This window comes from Colobus angolensis, unplaced genomic scaffold (assembly GCF_000951035.1).
Source record: "Colobus angolensis palliatus isolate OR3802 unplaced genomic scaffold, Cang.pa_1.0 Scaffold379, whole genome shotgun sequence".
Lineage (NCBI taxonomy): Eukaryota > Metazoa > Chordata > Mammalia > Primates > Cercopithecidae > Colobus > Colobus angolensis.
Window position 1 is genome coordinate 816,073 of NW_012117143.1, and position 14,765 is coordinate 830,837.

A 14,765-nucleotide genomic window follows, 5' to 3' on the forward strand; every position below is an offset into this window, starting at 1 on the left:
TTTGAGAGAGAGTCTTGCTCTCGCTCTGTGGCCAGGTTGGATTTTTTTTTTTGAGACAGTCTGGCTCTGTTGCCAGGTTGGAGTGCAGTGGTGTGATCTCGGCTCACTGCAACCTCCACCTCCCGGGTTCAGGCGATTCTCCTGCCTCAGCTCCTGAGTAGCTGGGACTACAGGTGCACATCACCACACCTAGATAATTTTTGTATTTTTAGTAGAGACGGGATTTCACCATGTTGGCCAGGATGGTCTCGATCTCTTGACCTCGTGATCTGCCTGCCTCAGCTTCCCAAAGTGCTGGGATTACAGGGGTGACCCACCACGCCCAGCCCCCCTTTTTTTTTTTTAAGTCATGGGGTCTCACTCTGTTGCCCATGCTAGAGTGCAGTGGTGCTATCACAGCTCATCCTGGAATTCCTGGGCTCAATCTTCCTGCCTCAGCATCCAGAGTAGCTGGGACTACAGGTGTGCACCACTGAGCCTAATGTTTTTTACAAAACTTTTTAAGAGATGGGATCTCACTATGTTGCCTAGGCTGGTCTGGATCTCCTGGCCTCGAGCATTCCTCTCACCTCAGCCTCCGGAGTAGCTGGCATTACAGGTGAGAGCCACCATGCCTGGCTCTGGGCTCATCTTGTGTATTCCCGGTCATCACCCTAGATACAGCTATTTCTCCAAGGAGTCCTGGTTCCTTCTATTGGAGAATGGTTTTAGAACCAGTAATCAATTTAACATCATAAAAATAACCTCACATTCTATGACCCCTAATGTGATATGATAGGAAATATATCACACCATCTAGGAAATACTCTTGCCCCTTGACTCAACTCCTCAAGAAAACAACTTGATAGATGACAGAGCCTTGGCAGATGACAAAAAAGAAAACAAAAAATTCTTTTTTTAAAGAAAACAACTTGAGTTGGGCACAGTGGCTCACTCCTGAAATCCCAACACTATGGGAGGCTGAGGCCAGTAGACCACTTGAGGCCAGGAGTTTCAGACTAGCGTGGGCAATCCAGCGAAACGCCATCTCTACTAAAAATAAAAAATTAACTGGGTGTGGTGGTGTGCACCTGTAATCCCAGCTACTCAGGAAGCTGAGGCACAAGAATCGCTTGAACCCAGGAGGAAGAAGTTGCAGTGAGCCAAGATTGCGCCACTGCATTCCAGCCAGGACAACACAGAGAGACTCTGTCTCAAAAAAAAAAAAAAAAACCAGAGAGAAAAGAAAAGAAAAAAAAAAGAAATGAATCTGTCAAACCCCAACAGCTAATTAATGGTTTGTAAGAAATTCTGTAAAGCTATAACCCCAAGATCCCCAAGTAATCATGTGATCTCGCTTGAAGTGAAGAAACAGATAGCAGCTGAGAGTAGGGAGTGAAATCCTAAAGCTGTCTAAATGCTTGGACCCAGTCAACTATGAGGTCAACTCTCCCCCATTCTTCCATGATGTGGTTATATGAACCAAATAACTGTCTGTTTTGTTTATGCTGAATTAGTTGGCCTTCTGTAGCTTACAACCAAAGAGAGCTAACAAATATAACACACACAAACAAGGAAAGGCTTAGTAACAAGAATGAGCTCAACACACTGAGAAGAATAGAAAATAGGTTGAATCTTTAGGTAAAACCAGATTCTAGGTGAGATTCATTTAAAGCTACATTAAATTTATTTGCTTTTAAAATTTAACAGTCTAAAAAAAAACATGAAACAAAATAAAAAATTTAGGCCAGGTGCAGTGGCTCACACCTGTAATCTCAACACTTTAGGAGGCTGAGGCGGGTGGATCACGAGGTCAAGAGATGGAGACCATCCTGGTCAACATGGTAAAACCCCACCTCTATTAAAAATACAAAAATTAGCTAGGCATGGTGGTGCACGCCTGTAGACCCAGCTACTTGGGAGGCTGAGGCACGAGAATCACTTGAACCCAGGAGACGGAAGTTGCAGTGAGCACTCCAGCTTAGCAACAGAGCAAGACTCCATCTCAAAAAGAAAAAAAAAAAAATTAATAGTCTAATTTTATTACTGCCACACTCCTGTGTGTTGGTAGCATTAACTACAGGGTTCACTATTTAGCGTATTTTTCTTTATTCTTTATTTTCAATTGCACTCTGATCATTTATCATAATTTTAGAAATCAACAGATCCAACATTACTCTTCATAATATAACTAGGGCCTAAGTGAATAAATTATTTGTCTACACTCATAATCAGCTAAAGGTAGACATGTGGAGCATAGTGCTAAAGCACAGTGCTATAAGAAGGAAGTAGGTTGCAGAGACAGATAGGACTGGGTTTGTTCCCTGGTTCCTTTCTTCACACAGTCCTTTTTATTTTTAATATAATTTTTACATAAGTAGTACATGGACATGACAGAAAATTCAGAAGCTTATACTATAAAAAGCAGCCTATTTCTCGTATCCCTCTGTCCGATATCTACCCCACCGTCGTCTTTGACAACCACTGTTACAGTTTCTTGGGTACTCTTCCAATGATAGTACATTCAAGCATATTGAAGACTTGATCGTTTAGACTTCAAGACATATGATGGTCACTACGATTTTTAAAACTAAAACTATACTAGAAGGACCAGAGTTTGGAAGGCCAGATAAAAGTAGGACTAGAGAGAAATGAGTATCTATGAGATTCCCTTCCTAACAGTTCTGGCATTTAAAAAGCAACATATTAAAAAACAAAACTTCAGTCCAACAGAAAAAGACTAAGAATCAAATAAAACTCCTGAAAAGGCATGATTTGTTGAGATTTTATAAAGAGGTATGTACAAGCACCTACTCTAGACAGAAGAAAAAAGAAATAAAGAAATTAACCTGAGAACAAGTGTAGTTAACAGTCAGAGGAATATATATGCAGTTCAAGTACACCTCATCAACCCTCAATAAAGTAAAATCTTTTCCCTCCTGAATTTTATCCAATAAATATCTGATTTAAGAGGAGGTAGGTAAGAAGCATACTATTCTCCACAGACATTAAGAACTTTAGAGTAGCCATGAAAAAAAATTCCTTGGCCTAAGTAATATATTAAAGACGGAATGAATTAAGTCAATCATTCAGCATACAATGTTAACAAAACCAGTACATTTGTAGGAGCAAATAACATTTTATTTAAGAGTTCAAATGAAATTTTCTTTAGGGTTTTTTGGATTCTCTGTGGAAAAAAAAGATCTTCTAAATTCCTAGATCAATGGTATAACCATTGTAACATTTAAATATTTAAGTCCCAGAAAGTAACACCTCTAATGGAAATGGAAAATAATTTTGGCATACTTTTAACAAGTATCAAAAAGTACACCAGTCAGAATAGCTATTATTAAAAAGTCAAAAAATAACAGATACTGGCAGTGTTACAGAGAAAGAAATGCTTATACACCATTGGTGGGAGTGTAAATTAGTTCAACCATGTGGAAAGAAGTGTGGCGATTCCTCAAAGAACTAAAAACAGAAATACCATTTGATCCAGCAATCCTATTACTGGGTATACACCCAGAGGAATATAAATGGTTCTATTATAAAGACACATGCACGTGTATGTTCAGTGAAGCATTGTTCACAATAGCAGACACAGAATCAACCTAAATGCCCATCAGTGGTAGACTGGATAAAGAAAATGTGGTACATATACACCATGGAATACTATGCAGCCATAAAAAAGAATGAGATTGTGTCCTCTGCAGGGACATGGATAGAGCTGGATACCATTATCCTTAACAAACTAATGCAGAAACAAAAACCAAATACCGCATGTTCTCACTTATAAGTGGGAACTAAATAATGAGAACACATGGACACATAGAGGGGAACAAGACACACTGGGGCTTACCAGAGGGTGAATGAAGGGTGGAAGGAGGGAGAGGATCAGGAAAAATAACTAATAGGTACTAGACTTACTATCTGGGTGACAAAATAATCTGTATAACAAACCACTGTGACACAAGTTTACCTATATAACAAACCTACACATGTACCCCTGAACTTAAAAGTTAAAAAACAAAAACAAAAACAAAGGTAATGTGAATTACATATTATTATAACCAATTTCTTAATTTAGTTATAAGGGAAATAAATTATAATTAGACTGTATTTACAAATGTGGAACTTAATCATTAGAAATCTTCAAAATCAACGTTATGTATCAGATAATTTAACAAGACAGAACACAGTTCTAAAATTATAAGGAAATACAAAATATATTATTCTACATACAGAAGCTTGTTTAAATACAACTCATCTTTAATAATTAAATAGGATCTTGTCAGTTCGCATTTTTTGTCTTCTTTCCAATCAGAAAAGAAGAAAAGGCAAGCATCAAACAGTTTATATAGAGTTATCTTGCACTATTGTAGAATAATGCATTACACAACGTATACCTGCTTTCTTATTTGTATAACACTATTCCCCAAATAAATCAATGGACAAAAATAAATTGGAATCAGTTCAAAAGTATGTTTGCCACTTTCAAACATGGAATTAATATTCAATCTATATATGTAGTCATTTAAATTTTAATCTAAGAGATGATGACAATGGTTTGCAAATAACTTAAAAAAAATCAACCATCTGTTTTAACAACAAATCAATTCTGTGTTTGCATGCATAGTAGTTAGGAACCGAATTAATAATATAATCACAGAATTATTTAGATGTGATTTTTTTAAGAGAGAGATTTCATTTTCCTAGCCTGTCAAGCAAATGTCTGAAATAAACAAAAAAATGGTCAGAAGCCATATATATAAGTGAAATCAAGGACCATCTGACCATAAAAAAAATTAAACAATGGAATTACTAATAGGAACACATATACAATAGAAGAATAAAACTTTGAAATTATTACCTTAAAAGATAAAAATAATTTCAACATTTTATTAGTATCTTCCTCAATGTCAGAGGATTTTTTAAATAGCACAATCTCCCAACTAAAAGATTTGGAGAGGCTGTACTACAGTATTTAAATAACAGAAACAAAAAACTCCAAATCCCCAACACCAGGAAGTGTAGGCTACACTAACAGTGAATGGTAAGAGAAGTATATAATCAGGTTACTCTTACCCATGAGTACATTTAAAGAATCACAATTCATTTCAAATTTCCATAATTCCAAAATACTATGAGACATCTTCTCAGGATAAGTTTTTAATAAAGATTAAAATACAAAGTGGGAGATTAAACCACTTTTCTCTGAGATTTTAAGCTTGGCACACACAAAGTGACCTTTGGCTCATACACACATATACACAAATTAGGATGATAAAGCCAAATGATATTATGCTTCATGCAAATAATCTTGCTTTTATTCTACACTAATGCATTTTACATCCTTACATAATGGCAGAAACATGATTGGGTTCACTCAAGACAAACCTATGGGTTGTCCTTCAAATGATTATGTCTCAAAAAAGACTTACTGCTAAATATTAAAGTATTATTCTTAAAATCATCAGTGTTTTCTACAAGATGGCTACAATAAGACTTACCTCAGTCTTTTTACTAATGTGATCTGTAAATGAAAAAGAAATAAAGATGAAACTTTATTGAAGGAACTTAACATATAAAAATGTTTTAACATGTTACAAAAAAAAAAAAAAAAAAAACACCAAACGGACAGAATTTCAAAATTATCTCCATGAGTTACAGAACTCATTTAAGGGTTTTCTAGGATTCTCATCTGATTTACTTTTCTAGGTTTAAGATGTTAAAATTCAGTATATAATTACTAATTTACTCAGCTTAAGGATCAAGTCTTATTATCCTAGTAAATGACACCCATATCAAGAGATATTATTGCATTTTAAGCATATGAGTTCCACAGTTTCACATAATTTAGTTTTTTGATTCCACATAATTTGGGAGGTGGGGGGAGCAAGTTAAGGGGACACAAATATGTCCAAAATCAAATCACAGGTTACTACAACTACAAAAAATGTTCAGATTGCTGCTTTTGTGTAACGAAAAGGTAGAATAGTAATTTATGTCCTTTAAAACTATTAGCTATTTTATTTTAAAAACATACATCAAGGTGATTTAATAGTACTACAAAAAAACCTAAAACTTTACATATATTTATACAATTAACACAAAAAATAACCCATAACAAATATATCTAGATGGAAGAAATTACTGGCCTAGAAACAACACAGCATTTCTGGAAAGCAATTACCAAGAGCAGAGTGAGGAAAGCGTAAGGGAATTTAAAGTACAAATAAGGCCAGGGGCGATGGCTCACACCTGTAATCCCAGCACTCTGGGAGGCCCAAGCAGGCGGACCACCTGAGGCCAGGAGTTTGAGACCAGGCTGGCCAACATGGTGAAACCCCATCTCTGCTAAAAATACAAAAAATTAGCTAGGCATGGTGGTACATGCTTGTAATCCCAACTACCTGGGGGACGGAGGCATGAGAATCGCTTAAACACAGGAGGCGGAAGCTGCACAGAGCCAGGATCGTGCTATTGCACGCCGGCCTGGGCGACAGAGCAAGACTCTGTCTCTAAATAAAGTACAAATAGTGAGCAAGTATTCTTATTTAAATTGGAGATGATCAGGATATCTAATACTTAACAGTGCTTCTTGTCTACAGCAGAAGTTTTCTATTCTCAAGGACTAAAAACAATATAACTTTCTTACGACTCAGAATCTAAAAGTTGGTCCAGTTCTCTAAAGAATTTCTTGATCAGAACAGAGTCCAGAAACACAGTAAACGCCAAAATCACCAACTTCAGATCAAACTACCAAATCTTGGTAAGTTACACAGTCACTCTTCCAGCATGTTCTATTTAGCATACAATGTGAAGCCAGAACCTAAGGAAGAACCTCAACTGTGTTAATCATGACTTGCAAAAGCTGTGTAGCTTCTCTTTAATAACATACTGTTAACTCGGGAGGCTGAGGCAGGAGAATGGCGTGAACCCGGGAGGCGGAGCTTGCAGTGAGCTGAGATCCGGCCACTGCACTCCAGCCTGGGCGATAGAGCGAGACTCCGTCTCAAAAAAACAACAACAACAAAAACAAAAACATACTGATGTTTTTCTTTTTTTTTGAGACAGAGTCTCGCTCTATCGCCCAGGCTGGAGGGCAGTGGCACGATCTCGGCTCACTGCAAGCTCCACCTCCCGGGTTCACGCCATTCTCCTGCCTCAGTCACCCGAGTAGCTGGGACTACAGGTGCCCACAACCATGCCCAGCTAAGTTTTTGTACTTTTAGTAGTTACGAGGTTTCACCGTGTTAGTCAGGATGGTCTCGACCTCCTGACCTCGTGACCCGCCCACCTCAGCCTCCCAAAGTGGTGGGATTACAGGCGTGAGCCACCGTGCCTGGCCATACTGATGTTTTTCTAAAATTTACATACTACTTAAGAAATTAAATATGGAAAACAGGAGTTTTAGCATTATTTCCATGTTTCTGCCTAGTTTTTAATAAAATGTCTTTTTTTTTTTTTTCTGAGACACAGTCTCCCTCTGTCGCCCAGCCTGGAGTGCAGTGGTGGGATCTCAGCTCACTGCAACCTCCACCTCCTGGGCTGAAGCGATTCTCCTGCCTCAGCCTCCCGAGTAGCTGGGGCTACAGGCACGTGCCACCATGCCCCGCTAATTTTTTGTATTCTTAGTAGAGATGGGGTTTCACCGTGTTAGCCAGTATGGTCTTAAACTCCTAACCTCGTGATCCGCCCACCTTGGCCTCCCAAAGTGCTGGGATTACAGGTGTGAGCCACCGCGCCTGGCCATATTTTTTTTTTTAACTCCAAAGCAAAGCAACTTAATCACTGGCAGCCTACAGGGAAAAACTTTCTTGATCCTCAAAGGAAAACAATATAATCTTCTAAATATATTCTCTGATTTTCAAAGAAAGGCTTACTTCTGAAAGCAGTATTTTAAGTTTTTTCTTTTTGAAATTATTGCTAAGGTAATATTTATCCTCACAGAACAATGCCCAATGTACTAAGGCTGAATTCATATGAATCAAATAAAATGCTCTGTCAATGAACAAATAGCTGTCCATACGGTGAACAACTATTCTGACTGGTATAGACAAAGTGCTGTTCAATAAAATTTTCTGTGATGATAGTAACGTCCTATAGCTGGACTAACATGGAAGCCACTAGTCATATGTGACTACTGAGCACTTGAAATATGGCTAGTGCAATTAAGAAGCTACATTTTCATTTTAGTTTTTACTTAAATTGCCACACATGAATAGCAGCTACCACACTGTACAGCACAGGCTACGTATTTTTTAACATTTCCCACATTAAAAATAATGTGCTTTGTGGTTTTTCTTCAAAAGTTTAGTGGACAGTAAAATTCCTTTTGTCTTCTCCATTTGATAAAAAATACAAATGATACTACAAACACTTTTCTGGTAATAAGTCTTGTTCTAAAATTTGTATTTTAATTTTTTAAGATGCAGTTCCAGGTAACTTGAAGACACTGACCAATAATGGCTGAAATATGAAAACACTATTCCTGGCTTAGTGTAAGCCAAATCAGTTCATGTATAAGGAAAATAATATGTTTCAAGATGACTCAAACTACAAATGTCAATTTTTATTTTCAGTAAGTTTTAGAAAAGAGACAAACTCAAAAATACAAAAAGATAAATTCTTACTAAAGTTTTATGGGGTTTTAATGACTGATTTTAAATTACTTTAAAACCCCAAATGGTTTTAGTTTATTTCCCAACAGTTTTGTCCCTTCCAAAACTCATGTTTAAATTTAATTGCCACCAGGTGTGGTGGTTCACGCCTGTAATCCCAGCACTTCAGGAGGCCAAGGCGGGGGGATCTCCTGAGCTGAGGAGTTTGAGACCACTCTGTGCAAGATGGTGAAACCCCGCCTCTACTAAAAAATACAAAAGACTAGCTGGGCGTGGTGGCACAGGCCTGTAGTCCCAGCTACTCGGGAGACCCAGGCATAAGAATTGCTTGAGTCACAGAGGCGGAGGTTGCAGTGAGCCACAACTGCACCACTGCACTCCAGCTTGGGCTACAGAGTGAGAATCCATCTAAAAAAAAAGAAGAAATTTAATTGCCATTGTAACAATAGTAAGAGGTGGGATCTTTAACAGGTAATTAGGCCATCAGAGCTCCACCCTCACAGGTGGGATTGGTTATAAAAGGGCAAATTTGGCCCCCTTTTGCTCTCACTCTTGCCATGTGATGACTTGTCAAGAAGGCCCTCACCCGATGCTGGCATCTTGATACTGGACTTCCCAGCTTCCAGAACTGTGAGCCAATAAACTTCCATTCATTATAAATGACCCATTCTCAGGTACTCTGTTACAGCAGTACAAAACAAACTAAGACACAGGTTTACATTTTTTACATTCTACATGATACATGAACAACTTTTACTTATTGTTTAAAAATTATAAAGATATTTACAACTGAAATATAAAATAGATGTAGAATAGTTCTTTTAGCATGATAGCATTGTATATATATTACCTTCCGAATGAAAATCTTTTAGTGATACTGTGAGAGGTTTGTCTTTTCCCTGATGATTCTTTCTTTTATCTTTTTTATTCATAACTTTGGACTGAATTGAAGTATTTTCAGCATTTTCATAGTCCTAAAAAGAATTGCCAACAATAATTAAGTTCAGTTTACAAACTGTAAAATAAACTCACCAACAGGTAATATGTTTCTCAAAGTTTATTTTTTTAAAAAATAAAAGGCAAATAAAAAACCAAAATTTAGGCTAGCCAAATTGTATAAAGGGATACCTCTTTATTCATTTACTCAATCCCTTACATCTTAAACATTAAAATGAAAACAAAAAAAGTTACACCTTGGTCTATAACCCCCTCCTCGTTGCTACCTTCCTCCTTTCAAGACCAAATTTAAGACAATAATCAGCAATTTCCTGCCTCATCCCACTGAAATCTGGCTTCTGCTGGTCTCTGACACTAAAATTAAAGTCAACCTCCTCTTTATCGCCAAATCCAAAACACTTTTTTTTTTCAAGCATCTCTTGGTTTTCTTAATACATTTCTGACTACTGCTAAGTTTCCTTTGCTGGCTTCTTTTCTCAACCTTCTCAAAAGTGTAGCGGGTGTTCACACTATCCCACTCTTAACCTATTTAACCTTTATACCCACTCCTCTTCAATCTCAAAGTTTAAAGTTCTACCAATAAACTAATTATTTCTCTACAGACAGACAACTGAACTGGAATGTTTAATAAGCATCTCCACATGAAATATATTCTATCTTCCATCTCACCACCCTGCCTTCCCCACTGGATCCTTTATGAAGTACCTTGTTATGCCGCCACCATCTGCACATCTAAGTTGGAAACTTCAGAGTATCCTTGCCTACTCTCCTACACACCTTACAGCCAATTAATTACTAGGTCTTGTTTAACTTATCTCCTGAAGATCTCTTAAATTCATTCTCTGTTCTTTGTACATTCAGTCATTTCCCCAACTCCCTTTTGCTTGGATACTGCAACAGTCTCTAATTTTAGCTCCTCAATCCATCTTCTACACTGCTACACATGAGTTTCTAAAATGAAAACCCAAAATCAATCTAAAAGTTAAAATGATTAGGGCCAGGCACGGTGGCTAATGCCTGTAACCCCAGCACTTTGGGAGGCCGAGGCGGGCGGGTCACAAGTTCAGGAGATCGAGACCTTCCTGGCTAACATAGTGAAACCCCATCTCTACCAAAAATACAAAAAATTAGCCAGGCGTCGTGGCAGGCGCCTATAGTCCCAGCTACTCGGGAAGCTGAGGCAGGAGAATGGCGTGAACCTGGGAGGCGGAGCTTGCAGTGAGCCAAGATCACACCACTGCACTCCAGCATGGGCAATAGTGTGAGACTCCATCTCAAAAAAAAAAAAAAAAAACAAAAAACGATTAAACAGCTTTCTGCCAATGGATGTATAAACCCAATCTCCTTGCCTAGTACATGAAGTAATTTATGTCCTATCCTTCTGGCTGTATCTCCAGAAGTTCTAGGTCCTTACATGACAGTTTTTCAAATATGCTATATTCTTTCACATCTTATATACTTGCCACTCCTTCCTTCAGAATGCCTACTTTCCTCTTGTCTACCTCATGAACTTCTAATACATCTAATAAGACTCTTTTTAAAGAATCACTTCCTAAAACCCATCCCCATTAAAGGCACTGAAAAGCCTTCCAGTTTTCTGAATTTCCACTGCACTGAGAACATACATCTTTTAATACTATACACTATGTCTCCCTCCACTACACTTAAGGGGCACATTTTGGCTATTCAATAATTATTTGGTGAATAACTGACAGAACAGAACAGAAAATGCCATCTCAGTCAGGCATGGTGGCTCACTCCTGTAATCCAAGCACTTTGGGAGGCAGAGGTGGGTGGATCACCTGAGGTCAGGAGTTCAAGCAGCCTGACCAACATGGAGAAACCCCGTCTCTACTAAAAATACAAAGTTAGCCAGGGCGGTGGTGCATGCCTGTAATCCCAGCTACTCGGGAGGCTGAGGCAGAAAAATCGCTTGAACATGGGAAGCGGAGGTTGTGGTGAGCCGAGATTGTGCCATTGCACTCCAGCCTGGGCAACAAGAGTGAAACTCTGCCTCAAAAAAAAAAAAAAAAGAAAAGAAAATGCCATCCCAAACTTTAGTTATCTGTTATAAAAATCCTTAGGCTAAAACAATTGTATTAAGAGGTTTTTATTGAATATTGACTTTTATCTCAATGACTACGCATCAATACAATCCCATCAAACTACCCACTGCATACAAAAGAAGTTCCTCCCTTCTCTTAGTCATTATTATCTGCTAAAATCAATGATTTTGAGTATTACACCTATGACTGTGCAAAGAACACTGGCTGGGAGTATGACATTTTATCAACACTATTTACTCTACTTCTCCTCTAAGGAAACAGGTAATCCTTCTAGCTTTAGAATCTAGACATATATCCATAAATCTAACAGCAAGAAGTCACCTTTGTATAATATTCTATTTGATAAATTTTATCTCCTAATTGAGCAAAACAGGATTACTTCTCCAGTGTAACCTGATAGTCCATTTAAATGATTAAATCATAGTAAAACTAGCTGTATCAATTTTTGTAATTTTCCTGCTTTGTGTCTAAATGGCTATGTAACAATAATGGTTATAGTTCATTCTCTGTCATTTGGGGTAACGGAAAGAGGGATATGGAAATGAAACACATATAATATACACAGCCCACTTTATTAGCAACTTTTTTCCTTTTCCCTGGAACTATAGTTCAATAACTAGCAAAAGCAATGCTGTGAATTTTTTTGTTAAGATGGGATCTCCCTTTGTTGCTCAGGCAGGAGGACTACAGTGGGATGATCATAGCTCACTGCATCCTCTAACTCCTGGGCTCAAGGGATTCTTCCACCTCAGCCTCCCAAGTGGCTGGGAATACAGGCTCACAGCACTATGCCCAGCTAATTTAAAAAAAACATATATTTAGAGACAGGGTCTTGCTGTGTTAACCCAAGCTAGTCTCAAACTCCTCGCCTCAAGCAATCCTCCTGTCTCAGCCTCCTGAGTAGCTGCTATGAATTTTAATTATTTGCTTCTTTTCATTTTGGATGAAGACATTAATGTACAAGGACATGGCCAAAATGTCTTAAGGATGACCAGAGGCCATTTAAGGTCAACCACTGAGTAATCACAGCTTGAACAAATTTTATAAACCAGAAAATAATCCCAATAAATGTTAACGAATAAATGTTAAGTGATATTAATATAATGAATACTCACATAACTTAAATACAGAAACTGGAAACCAACACTTTTTTTTACTCAAATCCTCCTACAATAACAAGCTATAGAATGCATTTCAGCACATAACCTAATATCAAAGCTCAGTGGCAAAGGCTGAGTTTTCAAGGCCAAAATTTCAGAAATAGCCTCCTACTTTATTTGAATGTAGTACATCTCTGGTAGAGGTCTCTTAAAAAATGCCCATGTACTATAGTAGCCCATATTAAATTTTAAATCCACTTATTTTCTAGGTTCATTAAAATTAAAATAATCAGCCAGGCGCGGTGGCTCAAGCCTGTAATCCCAGCACTTTGGGAGGCCAAGACGGGCGGATCACGAGGTCAGGAGATCGAGACCATCCTGGCTAACACGGTGAAACCCCGTCTCTACTAAAAATACAAAAAACTAGCCGGGCGAGGTGGCGGGCGCCTGTAGTCCCAACTACTCGGGAGGCTGAGGCAGGAGAATGGCGTGAACCTGGGAGGCGGAGCTTGTAGTGAGCTGAGATCAGCCACTGTACTCCAGCCTGGGTGACAGAGCGAGACTCCGTCTCAAAAAAAAAAAAAAAATTAAAATAATCAGCTGGGCACGGTGGCTCACGCCTGTACTCCCAGCACTTTGGGAGGCCAAGGCGCGTGGATCAGCAGAGCTCAGGAGTTCGAGACCAGCCTGGCCAATATGGTGAAATCCCATCTCTACTAAAAAACAAAATTTAGCTGGGTGTGGTGGCTCACGCCTGTAGTCCCAGCTACTCAGGAGGCTGAGGCGTGAGAATTGCTTGAACCTGGGAGGTGGAGGTTGCAGTGAGGTGAGATCATGCCACTGCACTCCAGCCTGGGCAACAGAGTGAGACTCGGTCCCAAGAATAAATAATAATAAAAATAAATTAAAATCATCTGTTGTGAATTTTATTCTCTCTCTTCCCTTCATCTTGGGTGGGGAAATTTCTTAACTAAACGTTCCAAGTTGCCAGACAAAGCTTTAGTCCAACTGTTTCTGTTCTATCTCAAAACTTGAGAAGGAATCCTATTATAAACACTTCTTGGTAATATCTTATTACGGTAATGAATTTTTGGACAAACTTTATAGAAGAAATTTTATGTAAAATTCAAATAGGTTGATTTTAACCTCACCACTTAAACTTCTAAAATATCTAAATCATTAAGTATGTAAATACCTTTTTGTGTTCTTCATATTCTAATTTACTTAGTAACAATGCCTTCTCAAGATCTGCTTCAAACATTTCAGATGTCAGCTAAAAAAAAAAAGTTTCACAATAAACAGACAATATCATTACATCACACAAGCAAAATAACCACACACATTACTATATAGAGAGGAAAAGAAAGCAAATATGTTAAAAAACAATATGGATTCTCCAAAGTTATCTAACCATGCCAAACTAGGAAGCCTATATTCTATAGAAGACATCAAAATACAACCTTCCAATTTTGAGATTTTCATTTCTCCTCTTCATTGTTAATTATCTGTTGTATATGATATAATCTTACTTTTTACCTTAATAAAAAAAAAATTTACCAAATAATTGGCACTATAATAGATGTCAAAGGCAACATTCAGTTTAGGACACCAAAAATTATGAGTGATTATTACTCAAAAATATAAGAATACTAAAAAAAAACTCAATAAGCATTATTAAACACAGTATACCACTTCCTGGATATAGAAAAAACCACAGGTACATAATAAGGTTGCCAAATGTCCTGGTATATGCCAGGCATTACAGAATAATTGTTCATAGTGCATCTTTTTACTCTCAAATGATAAACTATATGGTTGCTTTAAGTCATCTAATGATGATTCTTTGTGATATACATTTGTTCCTCTTTTTCACTAATCAATCCCACCTAACTTTTTGCTTTTTTTTTTGAGACAGAGTCTCGCTCAGTCGCCCAGGCTGGAGTGCAGTGGCGCGATCTCGGCTCACTGCAAGCTCCGTCTCCCAGGTTCACGCCATTCTCCTGCCTCAGCCTCCTGAGTAGCTGGGACTACAGGCGCCC

At 38.0% G+C, this 14,765-nt stretch overlaps 1 protein-coding gene across 1 annotated transcript in view; it reads right to left on the reverse strand.

Moving 5' to 3' along the window:
* GKAP1 (G kinase anchoring protein 1) overlaps window positions 1-14,765 on the reverse strand; it is a 93,384-nt gene that overhangs the window by 40,922 nt on the left and 37,697 nt on the right. The window contains exons 5-7 of the mRNA XM_011953968.1: window positions 13,922-13,999; window positions 9,454-9,577; window positions 5,490-5,512 (exon numbers count right to left, since the gene is read on the reverse strand). Of these exons, the coding sequence (XP_011809358.1) occupies window positions 5,490-5,512; window positions 9,454-9,577; window positions 13,922-13,999 (225 nt within the window). The remainder of the gene's footprint in view (window positions 1-5,489; window positions 5,513-9,453; window positions 9,578-13,921; window positions 14,000-14,765) is intronic.